The sequence below is a fragment of the Pseudophryne corroboree genome, chromosome 5, assembly GCF_028390025.1.
Source record: "Pseudophryne corroboree isolate aPseCor3 chromosome 5, aPseCor3.hap2, whole genome shotgun sequence".
In the NCBI taxonomy this organism is placed as follows: Eukaryota; Metazoa; Chordata; class Amphibia; order Anura; family Myobatrachidae; genus Pseudophryne; species Pseudophryne corroboree.
Window position 1 is genome coordinate 731,052,696 of NC_086448.1, and position 21,138 is coordinate 731,073,833.

The window sequence follows — 21,138 nt, forward strand, 5'->3', positions numbered from 1 at the left end:
GTGGGAGGCCATCATGTCGATTTGAGGTACGCGCCAAAGACTTGTCACCTCTGTGAACACCTCAGGATGGAGGCCCCACTCTCCTGGATGGAGATCGTGTCTGCTGAGGAAGTTCGCTTCCCAGTTGTCCACACCCGGAATGAAGTTCGCCGACAGTGCCATCGCGTGCCTTTCTGCCCAGAGGAGGATCTTCGTAACCTCTGACATTGCAGCTCTGCTCTTCGTTCCGCCTTGTCGGTTTATGTAGGCCACCGTCGTTACATTGTCCGACTGCACCTGAATGGCCTGATCTTGTAGAAGATGTGCCGCCTGTAGAAGGCCGTTGTACACGGCTCTTAGTTCCAGAATGTTTATCGGAAGGATGGATTCCAGACTTGACCACTTTCCTTGGAAGTTTTCCCCTTGGGTGACCGCGCCCCAATCTCTGAGACTTGCATCCGTGGTTAGAAGGATCCAGTTCTGAATACCGAACCTGCAGCCCTTGAGAAGGTGAGGCATTTGTAGCTACCATACGAGTGAAATCTTGGCTTTCGGCGACAGACGTACAGTATCCTCTGGTGCATGTGCAGGTGATATCCCAACCACTTGTCTAGGAGATCCAGTTGGAAGGACCGTGCATGATATCTTCCATACTGTAGAGCCTCGTAGGAGGCAACCATCTTCCCCAGAAGGCGAATGCACTGATGAACCGATACCCGGGCAAGCTTCAAGACATCCCGTACCATTGATTGGATCACCAACGCTTTCTCCACCGGTAGAAACACCCTCTGCACTTCCGTGTCTAGGAAAGACAATCTCCTTGTCAGCTCCATATGTGACTTTGGAAGATTCAGGATCTATCCATGATCCCGGAGTAGTCGAGTTGTGAGAGCAATGTTCTGCAACAACTTTTCCCTGGAAGATGCTTTTATCAGCAGATCGTCCAGATATGGAACTATGGAGGTCATTCCGAGTTGATCGCTAGTGATTAAGTGAAAAAGCGGCACTTCTGCGCATGCGTCTGCGGCGCATTGTGCATGCGTGACGTACTTTCACAACAGGCAATGTATTTTTACACAATGTCTAGCGACGCTTTTCAGTCGCAATGGCAGCCGAAAAGTGATTGACGGGAGAGGGGCGTTTTTGGGTGTCAACTGACCGGTTTTAGGGAGTGTTCGAAAAAATGCAGGCGTGCCAGGAAAAATGCATGAATGGCTGGCCGAACGCAGGGCATGTTTGTGACGTCAAATCCGGAACTGAATGGTCTGAAGTGATTGCAAACACTGAGTATGTCTGGAGCTACTCTAAAACTGCATAATTTTTTTTGTAGTCGCTCTGCGATCCTTTCGTTCGCACTTCTGCTAAGCTAAAATACACTCCCAGAGGGTGGCGGCTTAGCGTTTGCACGACTGCTAAAAACTGCTAGCGAGCGATCAACTCGGAATGACCCCCTATGTTCACTCCCTGCTTGCGGAGTAGTAGCATCATTTCTGCCATTACTTTGGTGAACACCCTCGGTGCCGTGGAGAGGCCAAATAGCAGTGCCTGGAACTGATAGTGACAGTCCAACAGTGCAAATCTGAGATATGCCTGGTGTGGTGGCCAAATCGGATGTGGAGGTAAGCATCCTTGATATCTAGGGATACCAGGAATTCCCCCTCCTCCAGACCTGAGATCCATTTTGAGCTTGAATTCCCTCAAAGGGTTTAAAGATTTCAGGTTCAATATTGGTCTGACTGAACCGTTCGGTTTCGGAACCACAAATAGGTTTGAATAGTAACCCCTGTTTTCCAGATGAGGTGGAACTGGAACAATGACATTTGCCCTTTGTAATTTTTGAATGGCTTCCTATAGGATAGCCGTTTCTGTCAGCAAAGCTGGTAAGCCTGATTTGAAGAATCTGTGAGGTGAGAGTTCTTGAAACTCCAGTCTGTACCCCTGGGATACAATATCTTGCACCCAGGGTTCCAAGCCTGAAGACGCCCAGACCCGACTGAAATTCCTTAGACGAGCTCCCATCTGCCCGATATCCAGGCTGGGAGGTCCACCGTCATGCTGAGGATTTGGAGGAAGCAGAACAAGGATTCTGTTCCTGGGAAACATTAGGTGTAGGTTTTCTGGATTTACTCCAACCCCCTCTGAAGAAAATGAAAGGGCTTTAGGACTTTTTAACTTTTGCGGTCCGAAAGGACTGCATTGCAGACGTAGGAAAGGATTTTCTCGTCGACTGGATGGCTGAGGGAAGAAAGGTTGACTTACCCGTGGTAGCTGTGGAACTCCACGCATCCAATGCTTCCCCAAATAGAGCCTGACCTGTGAAGGGTAGGTTCTCCACACTTTACTTGGATTCCGCATCCGCAGACCATAGGCGTAGCCAGAGTCCCCTGCGTGCCGAGACCGCCATGGAAGATGTCCTTGCATTCAGATGACCAAGGTCCTTCATGGCCTCAACCATGAAACCTGAAGAAACCTGTATGTGACGTAAAAACATTTCAATGTCACTTCTATCCATAGAATCTTAATCCTCTAGTAATGTGCCTGACCACTTTACTATGGCTTTAGAAATCCATGCACAGGCAATGGTGGGCCTTAATGCCATGTCTGAAGCAGTGTATATTGATTTGAGCGTAGTCTCAATCTTACGGTCTGCCGGTTTTTTCAAAGCGGTAGACCCAGGGACAGGTAAAACCACCTTCTTAGACATTCTAGATACAGAAGCGTCTGCTATAGGGGGGTTTTCACACTTTTTCCTATCCTCTTCAGGGAAAGGAAAAGCAATGAGAACCCTTTTAGGGATTTGGAATTTTTTCCCTGGGTTTTCCCAGGACTTTTCAAACAATGCGTTTAATTCCTTAGACGCAGGGAAGGTAAGGGAGGCTTCCTTGTTGTCTGTAAAGTAAGCCTCCTCAACCTGCTCAGGTACCTTATCAGTAATGTGTAAAACGTCCCTAATAGCCTCAATCATGAGTTGCACCTGTCACCGTCCCCCGTATCAGATTCGGTATCCGCATCGACTTGCATTATCTGGGCAAGCGCATGCTTTTTTGGGCATGTACCGGGGGATTTTGATGAGGTAGTGGGAGCAGAATACGACAAAACCTCTACAGATTTTATTAAACCTGCGTTTCAGTCTCATTATGAGCTATCCTAGATGAAATCTGGGATATCATTCCCTTAATATAAGCCACCCACTGGGGTTCAGATTCAGAAGGCTGAGACAGTATATTGCTATTGCATTCCTGAGTACATGGAATAGACTCTTCTGTTGAAGATACATACTCTGCAACACAAGGCACAGAGGGGGTCATTCCGAGTTGATCGCTCGCTGCCAATTTTCCCAGCATAGCGATCAGGCTAAAAATCTGTATTTCTGCGCATGCGTATGGGCCACAATGCGCACGCGTGACGTGCGGGTACAACAAACAATGTGATTTTGCACAGACTCTAGCGAAAAATTAAGTCGCACTGATGGCCGCAGAGTGATTGACATGAAGTGGGCGTTTCTGGGTGTCAACTGACTGTTTTCAGGGAGTGTTTGGAAAAACGCATGCGTGCCAGGGAAAACGCAGGTATGGCTGGGCGGGTGTGTGACGTCAAAAGCCAACCCTCCAACGTTAGAATCAACGCACACGAAGATTAACTACAGGGCTGGTCTTGTTTTGCACAGAATGTTTTTACAGGCGCTCTGCTGCACAGGCGTTCGCACTTCTGCTAAGCTAAAATACACTCCCCAGTGGGCGGCGGCATAGCGTATGCATGGCTGCTAAAAACTGCTAGCGAGCGATCAACTCGGAACACACACACACGAAAATGTTAGACACAGTTTCCCCAAAGTACTTTCAGAGAGACACAGAGTGAAGGAGGCAGCACACACAGCGCCCCAGTAGGCAGTTATATAATAAAAGCCTGGCGCTGACTGAGTACCCTTACTAGACTACACAGTAATTTAAACGTGAATAAACACTCCCCCCCCCCCCTTCTATAACCCCCTGGTACCGCACAGGATAGCTGGAGTTATGTGGAGGGTTAGCGCTCCCTGTCAACGTCTCTGAGCTGTAGTCTGCAGGGAGAAAATGGCGCTGGTGAGTGCTGAATCTGCTCTGAGGAGAAGCTCCGCCCCCTGTAATGGCGCGTCTTCCCGCACTTCATGAGATTATACTAGCCTGAGAAAAAAGGTAGCTAGCAGCAGTACAGAGTCCCTGATAGCTATAGTGACCAGTGGTTAGGGTATTGCGCTGGCCCAGGGCGCCCCTCACAGTGCCGCACATCCGTACCTCTGAGCCCTCCGGAGCACAGCCTTACAGTGCTGTGCTCCATCCTTGTGCCGCCATTCTCGCCGGTGACCAGCTTTTCAGGCCACTGGCATCATACTTACCACCTGGACCTTCTGGCTCTGTTAGGGGGTGGCGGCAGTGCTGTGGGAGTGAGTGGTTGCCTCAGGGCCTTGCGATCATCACCCTCAGGAGCTCAGTGTCCTGTCAGCGGAGATAGGAGCCATTAACCTCTAGGGTTGGATCCTACTCCCCCCCCCCCCCCCCTAAGTCCCACGAAGAGCCTAACTCTTTAAAAAAAAAAAAAAAAAAAAAGAACTCCTAGGAGCTCCCCTAGCTGTGACCGGCTCCACCGGGCACATTTTCTAAACCGAGTCTGGTAGAAGGGGCATAGAGGGAGGAGCCAGCCCACACTATTAAACTCTTAAAGTGCCCATGGCTCCCAAGGGACCCGTCTATACCCCATGGTACTAATGTGGACCCCAGCATCCTCTAGGACGTAAGAGAAATCTGACTTATGATTATTATTATTTATATTTATATTGTTATTAGTGTCTGCAATGCTACAGATGGAGATGGAGTAATTATACATAAAATGAGGATACAGTTATTAACAGCAGGCAGCACTCATACCCCTTTTACACCTACGAGCACGGGTCGCAGCCGGGAGCCTGACACGGGAGCTGCCCCCTGCTGCGACCCGTGCTCGGTCCCTTTCCCATTAGCAGTCACAACCCGGCATATGCCGGGTTGGTGACGCTTCTAGCTACACGGCAGGGGCGGCGCAGGGAGATCACATGATCTCCCAGCGCTGCCCATCCATACAGTGTAAACGGGAGCCGTGTCGCATCGACACGGCTCCCGTTTACACTACACCCTACCCGGATCATTCCCGTGTCCTACCCAGGTAAATAGCCGGGTAGGATTCACGGGTCACTTGATCCGGGTTTACCCTTTTCCACTTGCCAAAAACACGGGTAAATGCGCGCCCCCGTGCATTTACCCGTGTTTTTTGAGCTAGTGGAAAAGGGGTATGAGTGACTCTGTGCCCTGCAAGGGACAAACAGAAGGGATCAGAGTCACTGACTGTGAGTGCAAGCACATTGTGGACAAGGATAGACCAGGGTGGGAACCAAGACGGTTGAGGGCCCTGCTCAAGAGAGCTTGCAGTCTTAAGGGTTGGGGGTAAAATTGGGAAGTGAATTGGTAAGAGATGAGTAGTGAAGTCTTTCTGCTTTTCCTTCATAAGAGAGGTGTCCAAACTATTTTCTTGGAGTGTCATATTCAGAAAATTACTTTGCCGTGAGGGACACAAATTTGTTCATAGTTTCCCTTCCAGCAATTAGGTAAAGGTACTTTGCTGATAAAATCTTATGTACTATCCCAGAATCACCACCATATGTGCCAGCCCAGAGACCACCTGCCTTTCAAATGTGCTAGCCCAGAGTCCTCCTCCTAAGCACCTCCACCAAGGAAACAGCCCATCCCTTCCAGACACTGGGGGTCATTCCGAGTTGTTCGCTCGCAAGCTGCTTTTAGCAGCTTTGCACACGCTAAGCCGCCGCCTACTGGGAGTGAATCTTAGCTTATCAAAATTGCGAACGAAAGATTCGCAATATTGCGATAAGACATCTCTGTGCAGTTTCTGAGTAACTCGAGACTTACTCGGCATCTGCGATCAGTTAGTGCTTGTCGTTCCTGGTTTGACGTCACAAACACACCCAGCGTTCGCCCAGACACTCCTCCGTTTCTCCAGCCACTCCCACGTTTTTCCCAGAAACTGTAGCGTTTTTTCGCACACACCCATAAAACGGCCAGTTTCCGCCCAGAAACACCCACTTCCTGTCAATCACATTACGATCACCAGAACGAAGAAAAAACCGTGAGTAAAATTCCTAACTGCATAGCAAATTTACTTGGCGCAGTCGCAGTGCGGACATTGTGCATGCGCACTAAGCGGAAAATCGCTGCGATGCGAAGAAATTTACCGAGCGAACAACTCGGAATGACCCCCACTATTCCCAGCATAGACACCATTGGAATCAAACTGAGCCAACGTGAGCAAACAATTCCTTTAATTAATTTCCTATTAAAAGGCTGACTGATTATGAGGACGTTTTATGAATTGCATGTTTTCGCTTACTAATATACTATCGCCTAGGATCTAAGCATTTGTGCATATATAAATACATATATATAAATATTTTTGTCTGTTCCCTTCCTCTCCCCCAATCTTTTTTAGTGTATACCAATAAAAGTGATATTTTAATAAATTCAAATTTTCATAACAATATTATTTTTCAAGAGTGCCCTGGAAAAGACACATAGGCCCTCATTCCGAGTTGTTCGCTCGGTATTTTTCATCGCATCGCAGTGAAAATCCGCTTAGTACGCATGCGCAATGTTCGCACTGCGACTGCGCCAAGTAACTTTACTATGAAGAAAGTATTTTTACTCACGGCTTTTTCTTCGCTCCGGCGATCGTAATGTGATTGACAGGAAATGGGTGTTACTGGGCGGATACACGGCGTTTCAGGGGCGTGTGGCTGAAAACGCTACCGTTTCCGGAAAAAACGCAGGAGTGGCCGGGGAAACGGTGGGAGTGCCTGGGCGAACGCTGGGTGTGTTTGTGACGTCAACCAGGAACGACAAGCACTGAAATGATCGCACAGGCAGAGTAAGTCTGGAGCTACTCTGAAACTGCTAACTCGTTTGTAATCGCAATATTGCGCGTACGTCGGTCGCAATTTTAAGAAGCTAAGATTCACTCCCAGTAGGCGGCGGCTTAGCGTGTGTAACTCTGCTACATTCGCCTTGCGAGCGAACAACTCGGAATGAGGGCCATAGTTCTTTTTGGCTCCTTTCTTCCTTAGAAAGGGTCACACTCTATTCTTTATAGTTCATTTAACTATCTTCCGGGAGCACCACCAACCTATTGCTGAACCAATTTTTCATTGAGGCTTGATGTTGGTACTATGAAATCATAAGACCAAATAAAACATATTATTATATCTTGTGCAGATTAACAACCTTTCTAGTATCCCCCCAACCTTTCTAGTATCCCCCTCCCCAACCTTTCTAGTATCCCCCTCATAAGACCAAATAAAACATATTATATCTTGTGCAGATTAACAACCTTTCTAGTATCCCCCTCTGATATTGCCAGGGCAACCCAGTTCCTGACTTACAGCGGGATGTACTAAGCATCGCATCCGCAATATGGTACATCTCACCTCTTATCGGGTACATACTCGTGTAAAAACTGTTGGTGTGTAATAAGAAATGTGATTAATATCGCAAAGGACAGCTTTCCTGATAAAAGCTGTCCTTTGCAATCGAAGTACTTCCGGGTTAAGGACCCGGGAGCCCTTCTGCGCATGATCACAGTGAAGCGGCAGCTGCCAGGGGTGTGGGGAGGGATGGTGTTATCCACTGGCTCCAAGCTCCGGAATGCATTGTATTCTAGTGCTTGGTACATATGGGAAATGTGGCCCAATTCAGAAATCGTCAGTGTTTGGATTTTTGGCCACATTTTCATTTTAGTACATCTCGCCTTTGGTGTGAAAGTGACTATCTAGGTATGGTGCCATGGGAATTAGACCCAGGTCACAACCAGGGTCGAATCCGTGACCAACCCATGTAGTCTGCAGTGCGAAAGCACGGCCAGGGTTATCAAACCCGGGGCACGCTAAAAGTAGCAGAGAGTCAGATCTGGCTATAGTAATAACCCAGATTCAGCCTGCAGTGGCTGATTTTACATACCCCCAGTAAAATCTGCAACTTCAGTGAGCTCAGCTGAGCCAGTTACAGTCTGTGTGATTGCACTGGCTTAGCGGCTTCACTGTGACTGGCAGTGACTTCCTATTGGAAGTCCTACCTGCCAGTCACCCGCTAGACAGGCTGTCCCATTGGAATGTGTTTCCTCCCTCTGGGACTGCCAGACCCGGCTGCGATTAGCAGAGAGCTGTCTTCCTGTAGGAAGTCAATCTCTGCCTGATTGTCAGCCCTACCTGGCTTCTATGGGCTGCAGCCGATGCAGTCCATAGAAGCCAGCTATTTGGGCATACACAATCAAGCCACCGCTTGTGCGCATATGTGGTCCCGGTGCCTGCCATATCCATTGCGAAAGGAACGGGACCCAGGTATCTGGGGCCGGCTCTCTCATCTCTGACCAAAAAAGGTAGGAACCGCCTCTGGTAAACACGGTTTCAAGCAGTTGTGACATGGCTTGAAACCATGTTCAATAACCTATGTTGAACTCGTGTTTTTAGTGTGAAAGGGGAATAGATTATCTCTCCTAGGGGCATATGCATCAATGCTTAAAGAGAGAGATAAAGTACAAACCAGTCACCTCCTAAGTTAACTTTACAGGCTGTGGAGTCTATTCATGGAGCTGAGAAAAATAGTTTGGCTGCTCCTGCTATCGAAGTTGTCAGTAGCCACTAATCCTGCAAAAAGGATCATAGGGTTTCACACCAATCCTAATAAATGCAAAACATGTACTGGACCAACATTTGTATCACATTATAAAAACAAATGAAGATGTCACCTTAATGTCAGTGCACCGTCATGCTTATTGGTTATACATTAGCAGATGTTAGTGCTGATTAATACTACAGGTTGAGTATCCCATATCCAAATATTCCGAAATACGGAATATTCCGAAATACAGACTTTTTTGAGTGAGACTGAGATAGTGAAACCTTTGTTTTTTGATGACTCAATGTACACAAACTTTGTTTAATACACAAAGTTATTACAAATATTGTATTAAATGACCTTCAGGCTGTGTGTATAAGGTATATATGAAACATAAATGAATGGTGTGAATGTACACACACTTTGTTTAATGTACAAAGGTTTAAAAAATATTGACTAAAATGACCTTCAGGCTGTGTGTATAAGGTGTATATGTAACATAAATGCATTCTGTGCTTAGATTTAGGTCCCATCACCATGATATCTCATTATGGTATGCAATTATTCCAAAACACATAAAAATCCGATATCCAAAATGCCTCTGGTCCCAAGCATTTTGGATAAGGGATACTCAACCTGTACTATACCCGGGGCTTATCTTTTGTTATCACTGAAGTCTATACAGGTCAATAGATCACACAAGGGGTGAACCGGTGAAGGGCTCTGCTTACACAGTTCCAATGTCCAGGGTGAAGCTGGAACGTTGGGACAATGTAATGGGTTGTGAATCACCAGAGACTTTTTAGTTAACTAATCGTTAATTGTGGTTTTGAAGTATCATAGAAACATATCACCTTATTTGAGGCATTATTTAATTGCGGAAAATGCAGAGTTGAACACAAATTATCCATCATTACTCGCACATGGCATGCACAGAACACAATGTGTATATTCCCTGTATGCTGCTGTACACACATCTGCGGTCTGCCCACCCATATCCATAGGATTGGTTTGCATCTCGTTTTCGGTGCACCACACTATACTTGCCGCAAACTATCCGTGTTTGTATTTCCAGCATCCGCACAGCCTGCAGTTGCATCGACACGCCCTCCATGAACTTTGCCTACGTGAGAACACCCTGTTACACCTTCAAACTTGCAAATGGAGATGCGCCTGACTCTCCATCGCCTGTACTTGGGTAGCCTCAGTTCCAGGCCATGGGTAGCGCAAAAACACATAACAGGTGTATGTGCAACCCTGCATCAGGCCCAACACAAGCATCTCTAGTATCACCGGAGAGGAAAGCCAGTCATAAGCTCATAAAAGCATGCTGTCTGCCATACTATTATCCTTTATGTATGTGGCGACATAAGGGTTCCACCAGGGCCGTCTTAACGGCAGTGTAGGCCCCTGGGCACAGCAATGCATTGGGCCCCCTACCCATCCTCCAGCGGTAGGGGTGGGGTGTGCTATCAGCGGCAGCTTTGATGTCCCGCGGGCGGTAGGGAGTGTTCTATCTTCCTCTCAGCATGTAGGACCTGGAGCAGTAATTTCTGCTAATTGCTCCTTTACTGCACAGATGGGGTGGGAGGGAGAACACTACACTGTAGAAGGGGGCATTGGGCTGAATGACGGCGCTCTGGTACATGACTTCCGGGGTGGTAGGGGGTGTTTAATACGCTGGGGAGGGGTGGCTAATGGAGTGGGCTTAATATTCATCATTTTCTGGTGGGAGGGCAGCTTGCTTGACTGCAGATATCTCAAGTTCCTGAAAATATATTTCTTAGCTTTGAATGGGATAAAACTCTAGAGAGTCCCACCTTTCAGAAGGTTCTAGGGACTTGGGGATCAGAGGTCAGGAGCCAGAGCAATCCTCCAATGAATATATAAAACTGTATACCAGGCGTGTGGAGCTGGAGCAGGGACCAGCTGCTGGAAGGCTGATATCTCTGGTACTGGGCACAGTAGAGACAAGCTGACAGTGTCCAGCAAAAGGGGATAGTCTCAACTTTTGGAATATACCCTCAGAAAAACTCTATGTAAGGCAGAACCTGAGATATCTGGCTGGGAAGAGCAATTAACAGGCTCGGATGGGGACCACTGCTTTCACGTTGGATATCTCCGGTTCCCCAAGGCCGATTTTCAAAAATCTGGTAGCCCTGGAAAGAGGGGACCCTCAGCTATCAGACTAGGGCCCTTATACTCCTGGGGCCCTTGGGAAAGAGCCCATTGAGCCCATATGAAGAGACGGCCCTGGGTTCCACAGCGCCTTACAAAGTACATAAACAGAAACATTAGAAACAAAAAAAGTGTAAAAGACTTACAGTACATAAGAAACATAGAATTTGACGGCAAATAAGAACCATTTGGCCCATCTAGTCTGCCCCTTTTTTACCATATTTTTATCTCAAACCTTATTTGATCATTATTTCTTTGTAAGGATATCCTTATGTCTATCCCATGCATGTTTACTTTGCTACTGTCTTAGCTTCTACCACCTCTGATGGGAGGCTATTCCACTTGTCCACTACCCTTTCTGTGAAGTAATTTTTCCTCAAATTTCCCCTGAACCTGCCTCCCTCCAGTCTCAGTGCATGTCCTCATGTGTGGTAGTTATGGGTATGGTACTCAGGGTCGACATTGTATAGGTTGACACCTATTAGCCGACAGTGGCTAGGTAGACACTAGAAATAGGTCGACACATACATTAGGTAGACCTGAAAAAAGGTCAACATAAGTTGTTCATGTTTTTTGGTGTCGTTTTCTTCATAAAGTGACCGGGAACCCCAATTAGTGCACCGTGTCCCCTTGCATTTGCTCGCCATGCTTCAGGCAAGGTGCCTCACTCCGCTATCGCTGCGCTCAGCACAGGTTACCATTCCCAATCCTAGTCCACCGGGATCGTAAAGTATGAAAAAGTTAAAAAAAAGAAAAAAATTGGGAAAAACTCATGTCGACCTTTTTGCATGTCGACCTTGTTCATGTTGACCTAATGGTTGTGTCGACCTATTTCTAGTGTCAACCTATTCACTGTCGACCAATGGGTGTCAACCTAATGGGTGTTGACCTAAGTGGTGTCGACCCAGAGTCCGGATACCGGTAGTTACGCCACGGTGAACAATCAAATTACCACAATATTGTATGGTGTGCAATGCCTAGGGGGTGGGCATATTTGGGGTATGATATTTAATACTGACCTCCGTGAAATCTGGACTCCGATTCTGAATGAGTGAGGAGGAGCAGTCATATCTGGGTCTGAGTTAAAATCTATTGTTGTATAGAGGTCACTATTATCGTCTATGCATTGAGTAGAGTCACTAGAAGAGCGTGCTTTGTCAAATGGGGTTGGAAGGTCATGTATTTGTTTATATCTCTATGGCATAACAATTTTTTATATAGTTCAATGGCTATTTAAACCACACTCACTTTATATACTACACCCACTTTTTATACCACACCCACTTTAGATAAACCACACCTGCAAGATTTTTGTCATGCTACTTTTCTGTGCAGATTGCTGGTAGGAAACATGGGGAACACTTACTTCTGTTTGCCCCCCATGCTGAAAGTTGATAGTCAGCCCCTGATGGTGTTCAATATGGTAATCTTGTATGATTGTTTGCATGGAGTACAACTGAATAGGCAGGTTCTTCAGCTTTAAGTAAGTTTGGAACTACGGGTATTTTGAACTTTAAAAGGAAACAAGTTCATTTCTTCCCTTCCCAATAACAGCTTTCAATCAGACAATACTTTGGGTGTGATCTGCTGTGGTCACAATTATGGGGGTAATTCAGATCTGATCGCAGCAGCAAATTTGTTAGCCAATAGGCAAAACCATGTGCAGTGCAGGTGGGGCAGATGTAACATGTGCAGAGAGAGTAGGATTTGGGTGGGGTATGTTAAAATTTGAAATCTAAATTGCAGTGTAAAAATAAAGGAGCCAGTACTATTTACACTGCACAGAAACAATATAACCCACCACAACTAACTCTCTCTGCAAATGTTATATCTGCCCAGTGGTGCAAGTAGAAAAAATGTCTTGCAGGTACTGTGTGCCAAAAAATGGGTGTGGCAAAATGCCACATGGGGCGTGGCCAATGAAAAGGGGGCGTGGTACACATATGGGGGGAGGGGCAGACACATATGACCCCAATAGTGCCAGATACACATTGCCCCACAGTGCCAGATACACATTGCCCCACAGTGCCAGATACACATTGCCCCACAGTGCCAGATACACAAATGCCCCCAGAGTGCCAGATATACATTGCCTCACAGTGCCAGATACACAAATGCCCCCACTGTGTCAGATATACATTGCCCCCCAGTGCCAGATACAGAAATGCCCCCACAGTGCCAGATATGCCCCAGTGCCAGATACACATGTCTCCCAGTGCCAGATATGCCCTCAGTGTCAGATATGCCCCCAGTGCCAGATACACATGTCCCCCCAGTGCCAGATATGCCACCAGTGCCAGATATGCTCCCTGTGCCAGGTATACATGCCACCCCCCCCCCTTCCCCTGCTGCTCACTGCTGCTGCTGTCCTGTGTGTGTGTGAGGGGAGGAGAGCGCAGTGTGCGCTTCTCCTGCCCCTCAGTCTCCGGCGGGTACGGGTCTTCGTTCAATTCAGCGCCGATCCATGACCCATTCAAAGCTTGCGGTCCAGCTCTGATTGACTCACTGGTGGCGCTGAATTGAACGAAGACACTGAGGGGCAGGAGAGGCGCAGGGTGCGCTCTCCTCCCGTCACATCAGCAGCGGTCAGCAGCAAAGGGAGGGAAGGAGGGAGCGGCGGCCCGTCGGCGTGGGTATGGCGGACTCATGGATAAATTCTTAAGGGTACGCCGTACCCACCCGTACCTGCACAGTTGCACCGCTGTATCTGCCCCCCCTGCAGTGCACATGGTTTTGCCTATTAGCTAACAAATTTGCTGCGATCAGATCTGAATTAGGCCCTATATGTGAATGCCAGGACCCTGTGAAGTACATAAATACTGTAGTTGTGTGTAGTCGGGAGGGAATTTAAAAAAATTATATTTTACAAGGAAAACTCCTTTGGGCATCATCATTGTATTGCTTTGTGTATGAGAGTCTAATGATTTCCATGTCTTCCGTTTGCTTATGAACATACTGGGACTGATTTAAAGATTTATGTTGTGGCGGTATTTACGCAAATCTCTGATGTGTTTGGATCTTCACAGTGTTGCATTTCCAGACATCCTGAGTAGATGTTTGATGTCGGCCCAATGTTGACACAGGAGATTTGCTGCTGAGTCTTTCTAGCGCTCGCCCCGCTGCCGACATACTGCCGGGATGCCGCTGTCAGTATACTGACGGCTAGCATCCAGGCCATCGGTAATTCATACTGAACCCATTATATGAATATGCTGCAGTGGGGAAAACACAGTACATGCTACACAACTAGTATATTTTCTAAGCAATGGAATTTACAAAAACCACGATTTTTGCAGATTTTGCCATATTTAAAAAAGCAATGAAAGTACATACAAAACCAGGCTTGTTTTGCATTAAATATTATTGCCTTTGTAAATCTGGCAGACGAAATATGCAAAAGCCAAGAGTTTTGAAAATACAGTGCTCAGTAAATATACCCCTTACATATGTTGCATGCCTGCAGGTATACACTGTATAAATACTCTACATCCGTGTGCTAGCAGGAGCTATTTACAGCTTCTATTTTAAACATTATTACAACCGATGGTAAAAGTGATACAATATTCATTTTCAATTTCTTTAAAAGTAATCTACAGTATTAGCAATATACAGTATTTTTGTAAAAATAAAGAAGCTTTTTATACTGCCAGATCAACAGGTCTATTCATGAAGCAGTGAAAAGGGTGGAAAAGTAAGCCAGTGGAGAAGTTGCCCATGGCAACCAATCAGCATTGGTGTAACATTTATAATTTGCATACTATCAAATTATACAGAACAGCTGATTGGTTGCCATGAGCAACTTCTCTACTGGCTCACTTCTCCACACTTTTCACTGCTTCATGAATAGACCCCAAAGTAATTATATAAATGTCCCCCCTCCTGCACACTACTCCACCGTGATCCCATGTACTACAATTTTACACACATGTTTAATATTCAATAATGCATATCTTTTATACCTGATAACTGACATCTTTTACACTGATAGGGCGATAGTCATATTAAAGTTTTCAGTTAATAGCAATTCTACAGACTAATACACTTGAAGCATATTGCAATCACTCAATAGTACATATAATAAGGTGTGTTATAAGAACAGGAGTGCAGATACAGGAGGCTGCAGGGTACCTGGCTGGGAGAGCAGTGACAGGTGCTCCATGTACAACCATCAGAAGGAGAGAGACATGCAGGGGAATTCCATATACTATATTATTATATAATATTATATCATAAAACTATATTATAATAAACACATTATATCACAGGTGTATAACCACTCACACTTACATGAGCAGGCACAGCACGGGCATAGCTCCTGCTCCGTATCCAGACGATAGGTCTGTGAGGGATGCTCTGTAACCAGCCTATGCTCCGCGCCACCAAAGACATACTGATCACTGTTTCCACGTCCAAATCCCAGACTTTCTGGACTCCAGCTGGTTTTTCTTTGTCTAAAATCTCAACTTTTCCTGGAAGTTTCCCTGTAATAAATTCTATATAAAAAAAACTGCGGTACGTACTGTACTTAAAATTATATACAGTACTTATAATAACATGAAAGCTAACGAAACTTAGTTCCCTGAGTTATGTCCCTTGTTCTTTCAGTGTGCAAATAAGCTGAGAGACTGCTGCATACAGTCAACTCCACCCCCTCCCTTATCCTATGTACACTCCATGATTCCCCTCCCTTATCCTCTCTACACTTCACTATTCCCCCTCCCTTATCCTCTCTACACTTCATGATTCCCCTCCCTTATCCTCTCTATACTTCATGATTCCCCTCCCTTAGCCTCTCTATACTTCATGATTCCCCTCCCTTAGCCTCTCTATACTTCATGATTCCCCTCCCTTATCCTCTCTATACTTCATGATTCCCCTCCCTTATCCTCTCTATACTTCACTATTCCCCTCCCTTATCCTCTCTACACTTCACTATTCCCCCTCCCTTATCCTATGTACACTCCATGATTCCCCTACCTTATCCTCTCTACACTTCACTATTCCCCCTCCCTTATCCTCTCTACACTTCATGATTCCCCTCCCTTATCCTCTCTATACTTCATGATTCCCCTCCCTTAGCCTCTCTATACTTCATGATTCCCCTCCCTTAGCCTCTCTATACTTCATGATTCCCCTCCCTTATCCTCTCTATACTTCATGATTCCCCTCCCTTATCCTCTCTATACTTCATGATTCCCCTCCCTTATCCTCTCTATACTTCACTATTCCCCTCCCTTATCCTCTCTACACTTCACTATTCCCCCTCCCTTATCCTATGTACACTCCATGATTCCCCTCCCTTATCCTCTCTACACTTCACTATTCCCCCTCCCTTATCCTCTCTACACTTCATGATTCCCCTCCCTTATCCTCTCTATACTTCATGAATCCCCTCCCTTAGCCTCTCTATACTTCATGATTCCCCTCCCTTATCCTCTCTATACTTCACTATTCCCCCTCCCTTATCCTCTCTACACTTCATGAATCCCCTCCCTTAGCCTCTCTATACTTCATGATTCCCCTCCCTTATCCTCTCTATACTTCATGATTCCCCTCCCTTATCTTCTCTATACTTCACTATTCCCCTCCCTTATCCTCTCTACACTTCACTATTCCCGTCCTCTATGCAATCTACACTTCATCTCCAGGACCATCATCCCTTCCCCTTTCCTGTCCTCTCTCCATCCCCTCCCCTTACTAGTAATTTGTAGCCCATACTGTGGATAAGATAAGTGTGCAGCTAAGTCCTAGTTTAAATCTCCATAGACCCTTTCATCGTACTACAAATTTTGTTATTGTTTAAAAAAATGTTTTATTGATACATATGCATGAACATACATTATACAGGCAATAAGTAGAGCATATACATAGCTTAAAATAACGCCATTAAATGATACTGTGTAAGTAACTGAAAAATCAGATAATATGATAAACCACTAAGGACATTATAGCATCGATTTATCAAGCCTTTGAGAGTGATAAATAACATGGTGATAAAGTACCAACCAATCATCTCCTAACTGCCATGTTACAGGCTGTGTTTGAAATATGACAGGAGCTGGTTGGCTGGTATTTTATCACCGTGCTATTTATCACCCTCCAAGGCTTGATAAATCTGGGCCACAGGAGACATAAAATAAACCAGCAGCTCAGATAGGTATGATGAGGAGGACACATTACTTCAAACATCAATTTGAAATGTTCCCTTCTGGAAAATATACTACTGTACGTACTATTTATTTTTATTAAGATATAAACAACATACATATAAAGATGTAAGACCTAATTAATGGCATAAAGTCCGACGGGTCAAATAACAAAAGCTAAATAAGTTCAAATAAAGAACGCAACAGTTAAAGAGGTATAACTACAGTGAAGTTACGTGAAACATCAGACAAATAAAAAAGAAAAACATATTAGAAAAAATGTGAAATAAAGAACGCAGCAGATGAATAAAAATACCCCTGAGGTTATTGAGACACAGTGAAAAACTTTATTTGGTTAATCAAGCAAATGCATATTATCAATAATAATAATAATAACAACAGCTAGTGTGTGGTGAAAATACAATTAAATTATCATCACAAGTTATCATAGGCATAGTGTTACCAAAATGTGTCACATGCTGAGCAATAAATAGATGCACAAGCTCCTCTATGGAGGTGGATCCCTTGTGGCAGTGGCGTTTCTATAATGGGTGCAATGCACCCAGTTTTAATACTTACCTTTCCGGAATCCAACATCGGGTGCTGCCACCAAAATGGCCGCCGCGCATGTGCACTAGCCAAATTGGTCTCCGGAATATGGCGGACGACATGTTTCCAGAGATCTGTGCATGAGCAGTAGACTCCAGAACACTGCCAGAGACTACTGCGACGTACAGAGGAGCGGGGTGATCCGGAGGTACACACGGGCCCCCTCCTCTGTTAAAACACCCCTGCCTAGTGGGATCTCGAATCTTGGTGCAAAATACAAATTGATGATGATGATGATGACAACAGGTGGCCATATCTGATGGGCTGAAGGCGACTAAGTTCCAGTCATTTATAATTATATTAGCATTTGCATGGTTACAATGATATTAGTGATAGGTCCTCAGTAGTAAGAATATTTATTAAAGATATTATTACAGATGAGTCCTCCGTTATCTTGGCTGATGGAGGCGTTAGTCGTGATCAGGCATACTCAGCGTGCCTGGGCGCAAGGAGGCGCGCCTAGTTGAAGGGAAGGGAGGCGCACAGAGCGTTTGGCATTACCTTTGAGTGTATTACCTAAGATCATCCACCAGATGTCGCTTTTTAAAATCACCAATGCGCATGCATGTGGTCTTCATTAAAATACAATACTGAACTACAGCGTAAGAACTACTTTACTGGTGCGTCTCATTATGCTACATTATGCTACAGCGTGGGTCTTCATCCTGTGGCCCTCCAGCTGCTGTGAAACTACACATCCCAGCATGCCCTGCCATAGTTTTGCTATTAAGGTATGCTAAAACTGAGGTAGGGCATGCTGGGATATGTAGTTCCACAGCAGCTGGAGGGTCGCAGGTTGAAGACCCATGTGCTACAGTATGTCATAAAGTCTATAACAGTATATACAGTACAGATGCAAATAATACAGCATATACAGATGCAAACGAACAAGTTACAGATACAGTATGGTCTATTGATGTTAGTGTTATGCACACCAGTGCCTGCAGGAATGTACTGGTGTCAGAACTGTTATGCACTCCAGTGCCTGCAAGAATGTACTGGTGTTTGAACTGTTATGCACACCAGTGCCTGCAGGAATGTACTGGTGTCTGAACGGATAGGTATGCAAAACAAATGAACTCACAGACAGACTGGGGAATATGACATTACGTAAACAGAAGGTGATAGGGTAACAAAATACACACAAAGTGAACAGAGAAGCCCAGAGGCTAAGGAACTGGGTGTCTCCCTAGTATTAGTAATGCTCAGATGGGAAAAGCAAGATGTTGTGTTTTAATACGTAGAGAACCCGAAATGCTGTTGCTAAGGGCAACAGCAAAACCCTAAAGGGTTACCAACGGGTGTGGCAGTAAACTCCTTGGTCAGAGATGGAATGATAGACACAAGGAGAGTCTCCACAATCCTAATTCTCACTTGCAGTGCACAGGTTCAGCTTACTGCCACTAAACTGACACCTGACACCTTGCACAGTGAGACAGGATTTAGGCAGGCAAGTCTTAGAATACAGCCGCAAACTTGCTAAGTTCACAGAGTAGTAAAAGAACCCCAGCAAGCTAAACGACTGACTCCAGTCTTACTGCTAGGTCTGGATTGGCAGAGTGTAGTACCAAATCCCCAGGCCTATTTGCAGTAAGCAACAACAAATACAAAGCTACACAGTACTGGCTAACTTTCAGGAACTGACTAACCAACAAAGATTCAGCAGCATCTGCTTAACCTGAGAAGAGGCCTTATAAAGCAGGTGCTGTCCACGCCCCACTCAGACCTCACAGACTGAGCACAAAAACCAGCACCGGATCCCCTGCCGTGCACAGAGCCTGTAACCACTGCACAGCAAAAGACCCAAACCGGAGTATCAGCTGCGCTCAGGTTACTCCGCTAGCACTTGTCTCCCGGTTGCCATGACGACGTGGCAGCACAGGGCAGGAGACCCTAACAGTACCCCCCCTCTGACGAGGGGTCAAAGAACCCCTACCACCGGGTTTATCGGGAAACTGCGAGAAGAAAGAGCGTATCAGTCTGGGGGCATGAAGATCACAACTGCGCACCCATGACCGCTCCTCCGGGCCATACCCCTTCCAGTGCACCAAAAATGACAGCCGACCCCGAACCATCTTGGAGTCAAGAATCCTTTCAACAACAAACTCCCTCTGGCCACGTATCAGAAGAGGGGAAAGTTTTCCACTGGAAGAAGGATTACTAATCGCCCGTTTTAAAAGAATGAAATGTTTTATTGATACCCAAAGAACGGGGCAGATCTAACTGAAATGCCACCGGATTGATAACCCTGGTGATCTTATAAGGGCCGATGAACCGGGGGCCTAACTTATGAGATGGCTGTCTCAACTTCAAATTCTTGGTAGACAACCAGACGAAGTCTCCTAATTTGAAGCTGCAGGGTCTTTTCCGCTTATCAAAAACCCTTTTGGTCACTAATGACACAGACACAAGGGCTTTCTTCACTTTCCGCCAAATACCTCTAAGGACCGAAACCACAGAGGAACCACCAGGCGTGGAGTCCAGGGGGTCAAAAGAATTGGCCTTAGGATGATGCCCATACACACAAAGGAAGGGAGAGATCCCTGTAGCAGAGTGAGCCGCGTTGTTATAGGCAAACTCCGCCATGGACAGATGAGCAACCCAGTCAGTCTGACACTTGGAGACATAACACCTGAGGAACTGCTCCAGGGACTGGTTCACCCTTTCAGTCTGCCCATTAGACTGCGGATGGTAGCCTGACGACAAGCTGACAGAAATCTGGAGATCGGAACAAAATGCCCTCCAGAATTTGGCCACAAACTGGGATCCGCGGTCAGAGACCACATCAAGTGGCAACCCGTGGAGACGCACAACATGCAGCATAAATAATTCAGACAGGCGTCTGGCCGATGGCAGCCCAACCAGTGGAACGAAGTGCGCCATCTTCGAAAACCTGTCAGCGACAACCCAGATGGCTGTCATCCCCGAGGATTTGGGCAAGTCCACCACAAAATCCATTGAAATGTGGGTCCATGGCTTAGATGGGATAGAGAGTGGATGTAATGGGCCAACAGGAACCCCTCTAGGAGTCTTATTTCGGGCACAGATGTCACATGCCCGAACCCACTGATCCACATCCTTAGCCACCGAGGGCCACCACACCGCCCTAGATAGCAACTCCCGAGTTCTGGCAATACCCGGGTGACCTGCCGACTTCTTGGCATGGAATTCCAGGAACACTCGCTGTCTTAACCTAGGAGGCACAAACAAAAGACCTACCGGAAGGTCTGGAGGAGCCTGCTCCTGTGCTCTAAGGACTAATGATAAGAGGTCCTGGGTAATGCCCACTTTAATACATGATGGGGACACAATGGGCAACGGCTCCTCGGTGGTCTCCTGGATTGGAGCAAAACTCTGCGAGAGCGCATCAGCCTTGATGTTTTTTGACCCAGGGCGATATGTTATCAAAAAATTAAAGCGAGCAAAAAACAAAGCCCATCGTGCCTGCCTGGCATTGAGACGCTTCGCTGACTCTAAATATGCCAGATTCTTATGGTCGGTGAGAATTGAGACCACAAACTTAGCCCCCTCAAGCC

General features: G+C 46.1%; 1 protein-coding gene across 4 annotated transcripts in view; it reads right to left on the bottom strand.

Moving 5' to 3' along the window:
* Window positions 1–21,138, bottom strand: part of RMDN1 (regulator of microtubule dynamics 1) — a 233,823-nt gene that overhangs the window by 63,327 nt on the left and 149,358 nt on the right. For 2 of the 4 annotated variants that reach the window (XM_063924062.1, XM_063924059.1), the window contains exon 2: window positions 15,135–15,328. In XM_063924062.1, the coding sequence (XP_063780132.1) occupies window positions 15,135–15,236 (102 nt within the window). In that variant the 5' untranslated portion in view covers window positions 15,237–15,328. Of the gene's footprint in view, window positions 1–2,238; window positions 2,450–15,134; window positions 15,341–21,138 lie in introns of all 4 variants that reach the window. The other 2 variants (XM_063924061.1, XM_063924063.1) reach the window with 2 other exon arrangements.